This window comes from Macadamia integrifolia, chromosome 2 (assembly GCF_013358625.1).
Source record: "Macadamia integrifolia cultivar HAES 741 chromosome 2, SCU_Mint_v3, whole genome shotgun sequence".
Taxonomy (NCBI): domain Eukaryota; kingdom Viridiplantae; phylum Streptophyta; class Magnoliopsida; order Proteales; family Proteaceae; genus Macadamia; species Macadamia integrifolia.
The window spans coordinates 4,915,645-4,923,748 of record NC_056558.1 but is presented as its reverse complement, the minus strand read 5'-3'; the positions used below and the strand labels follow the sequence as shown (position 1 = coordinate 4,923,748).

Sequence of the window (8,104 nt, the reverse complement as noted above, 5' to 3'; positions counted from 1 at the left end):
TTCCTATGGATCTATCTCTTTTTTAAAATTCAAAATTTTTGAAAATTTTCTATTATTTTATTTTCTTCTCTTGATAACTAAACAAACATACTCTTTTTATTTTTTCATCATTCCATCTTTTTCCTTTTATTTTCTTTTTTAGAAATTTTTTTTCTTTTTTCTTATCTTGACTACCAAACATAGCCTGAATCATCACTTAAGCACGTGTAGATCACCTATGCTCTAACAGTGACTCGTTTTCGTCACTCATCACTCGTCATGAGAGGAAGAAAAGCATAGCAGTGGTCAAGTGGACTTTACTTTTAAAGTTTATCCAAAAAATAATGTGCAAATGTACAGTTACGATATAATCGAAGCATAAACCTGCGCGCAAAACTTTGGATATTATATTTTTTTAATAATAATAACATTGCGACAAAACGTGAGAAGTCCGAAGTAAGTAGTTTTATATTTAGCATATTAAAGCGTGACACTGCGACTCCGAAGGGTGTGCACGGCAACTTTCGTTATTGTCATCAAGATCAAATAACGTACGATGCCAATCGGATGGTAAAAACCTCAACTGTTTCTACGTACAAAAGTGCTGATATCACGGCTCACGCTGAGGGAGCATCCAATCATATGTCAGATTCTCGCATCCAAAACCTTACCAAGTGGAAAAATGACACATTTTGTTGTTGATTGGTAATGAAACAGAGGTTGGGGTAACCAAGGATCGAGATTTATCAAAAAGGATCAAACCAGTAGTCAACATGGACAATAGTTGGACTCTTGACCAGATTTGATTCAAGAAAGACTCATCCCAAGCATGGTTCTAAATATCGGATTGGATCTATCTGTGTTGGTTAGAAGACTCAGAAAGATTGATATGAGCCTTGATAGATCTCTAATCCGATCTCAATATAAAGGTATGATCCAATGATAAAAACATAATTTTTATTAAAAAGTGATTGATCCTATTTGGGACCGAATTTCCCTTGAACCGCGATGAAGAAATAATCCTTCACCATCAGAGAAGATGTTTTCAATGTCATATAATAAGGTGGAAATTTACAATGACACAAGTTCAATGACAAGGTAAAAAATGATCAGTGGTAAGAGGTTTCTTCCTTCTTTATGGATGAAAAAAACTTTCAGCCACATATTATATTTTTTACTAAATTTTTTTTTATAACAAAAAAAAAATATATATCATTAAATAGCAAGGGATTGGCTAAATCCATGATAGATTTTTTTCTTTTGGGTATAAATCCACTATAGAGTTTAAAGTTATAAAACAAAGGTTAATAGCATTTTAGTGACCCCCAACAACCCTTGAATCAATTACATCTTTTGACAAGTCACTGTTTCATAGGTCATTGTCACCAAGTGTAAAGTGATTGGTCCAATGATCATTATCCATCAATAGTTTAATCAAAACCTTTAATGGGCCTTTATAAGTGCTTTATGTCAAGAGGACCACCTCCTTCAATGTAAGACTAAGACAATACACATACACTAAAATTAGTATTAAAGACACAATCAAGTGTCAAAATCGTTTGCAATGAGACGGTGAAGTATAGCGAGTATTCAACAGTTGAGATGCATGATCAGATCCTCTCAATCGTTGGATGTTCATTACACCTCATCGCTTGCTACAGACAATTTTAACTCTACAATCAATCACCTTCTCATGACAGAAAATTTGGCCTCTTTTCTTATGGAAAGGCTTTACAAGAAAATAATTGAGTTTGGTCACCGCAACAAGTTTTAAGACGAAATAAGTCATATTGTTGGTCAGCTGAGAACTTAAGAGATGAGACAAATAAGCTAAATCGACTTTCTACATGTTAGAAAACCATGGACTGGGGATAAAAACCAGTGGGCAAAAGCTGAAACATAGATCATGGTTCACTTATGACTTGTCTTACCAAAAAGAACAATTAAATCCTACCAGTGACCCGTGTAAAAATAAGAGAGAGGAATCTCATGTAAATATGGCAAAATCTAATTTCATCTAAATGTTCTTCTTTAGAGAGAGAGAGAGAGAGAGAGAGAGAGAGAGAAAACAAAAACATGATTTCAAAAGTTTCATTTTTTTACTTAAACCCTATTTCATTTATGTTCCTTCTCTTTTACTCGCGATTAAATGAAGCCTAAAAGAAACATATTTCAATAAATAATCCAATTCATGCAGCTTGAAGGGTTCTGATTTGAAGAAAACAACGTAAAAAACATGTCCAATACATCTCTTTCTCTCTCTCTCTATATATATATATATGAATAATAGTAGTGTGAAGAACATATCTTCATTTTAAAGGAGAAAGCAACCAATATATACCACATTAATAGTATGAACAACGTGGCTAATTCACAACAAGAAGAATAACAACAAACGTGGCGAATTTACATGGTAGTCAAATTAGCGTGGTCCATCCCACACAATTAATATTTTGCACGAACCCATGCCATATATAAGAAGGGCAATTGGGTAATTGAAAAGTTTAGTTTATTTATATGATTTTTTTTTTTTTTAAATCTTTGACTAAAATTTCATATTTAAAAGATTTCCATCCATTTTCCAGCTGATTGAAGAAACTTACAAATAAATAGTAAGATATAAAGTTCAACTTTATTTTATCTCTTCTAATAAATACATTTTAAGGAATCAAATAAGCAACTCACTTATTACCATGACTATAGCAGTTTCTCTAATGGCCTAAAATTTGAATCTAAACTCTCTTTTTCACATGTCAACTTTTAGTCCAAACGGAATTAACAAATCAAATTATTGAGTAATCCAATTCTAATGATTAGGTGCTTGCTAATACTTGCAAAGCTATCTTGAATTTGTATTTAACATTTCACATGGTCAAACCAGACCATTGAAGACCATTCCTTAGAATTAAATGGTCAGGATTGCCATATCAACTTTCCATTACTTTTAGTGGGCAGCACATTTCATGAAATTTTTTTCACCATAATCTAAAAAATTTTGCAGGTAGCTCACACACCAATGAAATGTTTATAAAGTCACAGTTTCACCATATGGAAGATTTGTGGCAATCTGATCACTGCATTCACGGCAAATGATCTAGAATGATGATTCTTGAACCAACCCCCCACCCCCACCAAAAAAAAAAAAAATCATGGTTGAATTTTTTTTTTAGGTCTTTGAGGTACCAATACTTGATCCCTGATTCCCAAGGTACGATATAAGATTTTGATCAATGAAGCAGCCAGGGGCATTGGTTCATGGTTGAAATTTTATGGATACCCAATATACCTACATTTCAATGTCCCCTACACAAATACCAAGTTTCAGCTGCTCCATCCAAGTCGACAAAGCTACAAAACTTGGAAAAAACTTAAAAAGTATCAAAAGGGTGCATAAAATGATTGTACTAAGAGATGCATAGATGCACATGAGAGAGAGGGTATTCGTGTCGATAAGGGTTCATTGAATTTGGTTTTGATTATGACATACAACCAACCAATCTATTCTATTCCCTAGATTGAACTCTGAATAGCCTCATGACCGTGAGTTGTATGGGCTATAAGTGTTCTATGAAAGTAAGGCCCATTGAGGACTAAGGGCCCAAAGTAGGTCAACAAAGTCCTCACCCCACCACCCCACCTAAAAAAAAAAAAAACATTAGGTAACAAGGTTTCACCCTAAAATGTATTAGACAACCCAAATGCATAGATGCACATTTCCAGTAGTTTTGGTAGACGGAGTTAGAATTGTGAGATCCAATGTTCCTTTTAGAAGGGCAGAATAAAAATATCATGTCAAACAAGTAGCTGTAAGTGCAACTGTTGAGCTTTATGGTATGGAGCCCAGTCACAGCAATCCTGCTAATGTTAAAAAAAAAAAAAAAAAAAGCTATGATTCGTTCAACTGGGTGAATTTTTAAATCAGATCATGCTACTATCAAAGCCATGGTGTTTTTCGTAGTGATCAAGTGGTGGTTTACTTTTGAGCATTTTCTTTTGCCTGTTGCTCTTTTTGGACATTGGCATGGTGCTACAACCTTGTTCACGTTTTTGCTCGTATTGACCCAGATTTGGATGCTCAAGTAGAATTTGGAGCATTCCAAAACTTGTGAATACAAAATCCTAATAAATCAACTAAAGCCCAACATCCATGTCCAGTGATTCCTGGTTCTAACTTCTAAAACCTGATGGTCCCTGAGCAGATAAAATGTGCATCAGATTAGATAAACCTTACTCTAGATCAATGTGGATTCATATATTAGATTATTTTTGACTACTTGCTCTATCTATTTTATTTCCACTCTTAACTCTGCCAACTCTTAAAATCATCTGAAAGCTTCAAGATATTACCCGTGCAGCCTAAAAGAGGAAGTAATTCCGAGACAATGGAACTGTTGTGGCTGCACTGCACGTGAGAACCTCACCATCTGCTGTTACGGTGTATGTCTCCGGATCCACCCAAATATGGGGCAGTGCATCATTGAACTTCATGTCAAGTTTGGTGAGTGTCCGTACACGGCTTACCGCTTCCACCCTCTTCTCGAGTTCGTACAACTCATGTATGCCAGCATCTCTGGCAGCCTGTTGTTTTAGAAACAAGAAGAAATTACTGTGGATGTTCAAGTGTTAACTTCACAATACTCAGAAGACAAAGAAAGAGATGGACATGCCTTGCTAACAAAAGAGATGGAGTTTGAGCTTCCAGCCTTGCCAAATGCGCCAAACATGGGTCTCATCATCACCTGTAATCACTTTCCTTTTTAGTATTCTTGAGGCTTTGACAAAAGCAGATGGAACAAAAACAAAACACTAGGGATGACACTGCACATAATAAGATTGCAGTCCATACAAACTTATTGCGGCAGACATAATAGGAGCTGGCATTTAATTTTATGGATCCAAAAATTTCCTCACCTAATATTAATCCAATCAGATGATCCTAACCAAACACTTTATAGGCTACTTCTAGACATTTCATGAAATTTTGTATTTCACTGGCATCAAGGAAGACCGTAATAGACTGGATGATAATGATCCTGCAACATGGCTACTACTATGGAGGATCTCCCAGGCTAGATCGCTGAATTGTAAGCTTCTTCTCCATTATGATCACTCTTAGGACTGACAAAAATAGGATGAGAATATACTAAGATTAACTAATAGGGAACCAATAAGAACCTAAATCTAATTGATAGCCCTCATATCTTATTGACAAGGAATATAAAAGAAGGGGGGGGGGGGGGGGGATGCCTGCTGTATGCCTTGTAACAAAAGTAAGCTACTCATCTGTAAGACATGCTAAATAGAATAAATTTTACCGGCTCTGGAGTAGGAATGCTTGCGTTTGGATCACCCATATTAGCCCATGCAATTGTACCACCTTTAATCACCATTTCCGGTTTGGATCCAAAAAAAGAGGGCTTCCATAGAACAAGATCAGCAACTTTCCCTGCCTGTAATGAAGATACCCAAAAAGTAGTCATATTCCACTAATGATAAAGAACCATGCTGTACAAAATTGTAAAAATTCAATTCAAACCTCCAGGACCAACCACATTTGGTTGCTAGTTGACAAAATTTGCTTTACTTTATGAGTTTTATTTAGTTGCGGGACCCACCGATTAGGTTGGGAAAGAGTCCAAAATCCTTTATACTTTGATTTAATTTGTCTATCTTGGGATGGAATATTGTTTTTGAATATCTCATGAAAGAGAGAGCATCTCTTTCTCTTTCCATGATGGTTTGAAGCTCAGTAGAACAAATTCCCTCTCTCTCTCTCTTCTTGTCTATTCTCTGTTCTATTGTTTTTTTTATTCGGTATATCACTGGAATGACCTGGCTATGAACATCGAGTGAAGGCCTGGACAGGATCAGTCTTCAAAATCTCAGGCCAAACTAATGGCCAGATGCTGAGATACCCCGACGGCCGATGGGTCTGATCCACTACGCTGGATCATGGGCCAGACCCCTTAGGTTCTTGCAATTATACTTGCGGCTCAAGAACCTGCCTACATCACTCCTGCCAGGAAACTACTGAGAATCCCATCAAGCGATTGCAGAAAGACCACTAGCACAAATGATCCCATCCTATAATATTCTACCACCCCTTCTGCCACAAAAGAAGCCAACCATCACAGAAGATGTAGTAAAATAATTAAAATAAAAATTAAACAAAAAGAGGATGGCAAAAGAACGAGTGTAACAGATAACACAATTTATGATCATGTCAATCTGATTTTCAAGACATCATATGTTTGACATGGAATAGATCCCAAACAAAGTACATGAGTTCCAAATATTCCTTGTATTATCGCAATTGTGGTCCACAGCAGAAAAATTAAGATACAGATAAAACATTCCAACTTTCCAAGTTCAAATCACAACAGAAACGAACTAATAACAATGATGATATTAAGCATACCTCAACTGAACCAACAAAGTCAGAAATCCCATTAGCTATTGCAGGATTTATAGTGTACTTCGCTATATATCGTTTGATACGGAAGTTGTCATTGCTTGATGCATTTCGTTCAATTGATCCTCTCTGCACCTTCATCTTCTGAGCAGTTTGCCATGTTCGGCTTATCACCTGCCAAGAAGTGTATTCTCCCAACTTAAGCATCAAAGCAATCCACAACAGAACCCAACACTCCATGTTTCAGCTAAAATATAAGCAATCACAGAATTCAGTTCAATTCAAAAGAATTAACATTAAAGTTCTATTTTTAAATCCCTAAGATGAGCCACCAGGGATGATCCCAAAGGGCTCTTTCAATTCGGCTGCAGCAGCCTTCCATCAAGTGTTCAGTTTAGCTAAATAATAAACCACCAGATGGTAGAAGAACAACTTATCTGGTCATTTTTTCAAATAAAACTTTGAAACTTTAGTGACCAGGGTTGGTGGGAAGTCCAAGAACTGAATACACGACCATCCCAGAAGTCTGATGAAACTTATAGATCAGCCACATCATCTCACCACAAGGCTGAAGTTAAGTTCATAAGCAAGTCAGAAACCTAGAGAACCCACCTAGATTCCTAGACAACCATCAATTTGTCGTCTCATGACAATTGATGAAATAATCTGTTGGAACTGAAAATAACCATAAAGAGGGTTGGTTTTCAAAATAATGCCATAGTAGATATGGTGCCAAGGTGAGTCAAGTGGTAGACAGGCACTTGGGTACTGCCATTTATTCTTAGGTGGTAACAAGTGGATGGGTTGATTTGTAAAATAATAAACTTTTTCGCCTTGGTATATATAAATCGGGGCTCATGTGTAAAATAGAACACTTTTCTCCAACAACTCAACCTTTTCCCAACTAAATGGGGTCGGCTACATGGATCCGTAAGAGGGTAAAATAAAACTTAAAAAAAAAAAAAATGGGTGAAAGGAAGAAACAAAACAACACATCAGGAACATCACCCAATGGGGTTGGCTACATGAATCTTTGCCCTCCAAACAGCTCTATTTGAGGTCATACTAGAGTCAAAACACTTTTCTCCATCAAGGTTTAATTATAATGGACGTTAATGGTAAAATAGAAAATCCGTTCTTTTAGTTTTAATATTATATTTTATAGGCAAAAGGAGCCTGACTTGGGGGTTATGCTTCTGGAGAAAAGGGAGATGGTGACTCTTCTTAATTTGGGGAAGAATGACTCGGGTCAGATTCCTCCTATGCTTTACTCCCTTCCTCTTCATCTTCTTCATTTTTATTCGACAAAGCTGCAGTTGCTGCCACTGCTTCTTTCTCTCCTTCCTTTTCCCCTGGGGCTTCCCTCTTTAACTGGGTTATTAATGCATAAGGTGACTGGTCACCTTGGGCCTGAGGGGCTACCTTTTCTCCTAGGCAGCCTACATGATACCAAGATGATGCCATGACAACTATACATGATTCCCAATGGAATTACAAGATTTCTGCTTTCCTTTCTCCTTGTCGGATCTCTAATCCTTTTATCTCTATGACTGGAATAAAATTAACAAATAAGAAAGCTTTTGCATTATTTGTTGACACAGACAAAATCAGGGAAAACAGGTTTAGGAAACAATCTTATTTCCATAATCATTCAAAAAAAATATATAAAAGGGAACAGAACTTATTTGAATTTACTAACTCCACCCTTCTACC

At 36.4% G+C, this 8,104-nt stretch overlaps 1 protein-coding gene across 1 annotated transcript in view; it reads right to left on the bottom strand.

Moving 5' to 3' along the window:
- Positions 1 to 4,001: 4,001 nt before the first annotated feature.
- Positions 4,002 to 8,104, bottom strand: part of LOC122094171 (urease) — a 21,825-nt gene continuing 17,722 nt past the window's right edge. Inside the window, exons 16-19 of the mRNA XM_042664891.1 lie at positions 6,398 to 6,565; positions 5,295 to 5,429; positions 4,647 to 4,718; positions 4,002 to 4,557 (exon numbers count right to left, since the gene is read on the bottom strand). Of these exons, the coding sequence (XP_042520825.1) occupies positions 4,336 to 4,557; positions 4,647 to 4,718; positions 5,295 to 5,429; positions 6,398 to 6,565 (597 nt within the window). The 3' untranslated portion in view covers positions 4,002 to 4,335. The remainder of the gene's footprint in view (positions 4,558 to 4,646; positions 4,719 to 5,294; positions 5,430 to 6,397; positions 6,566 to 8,104) is intronic.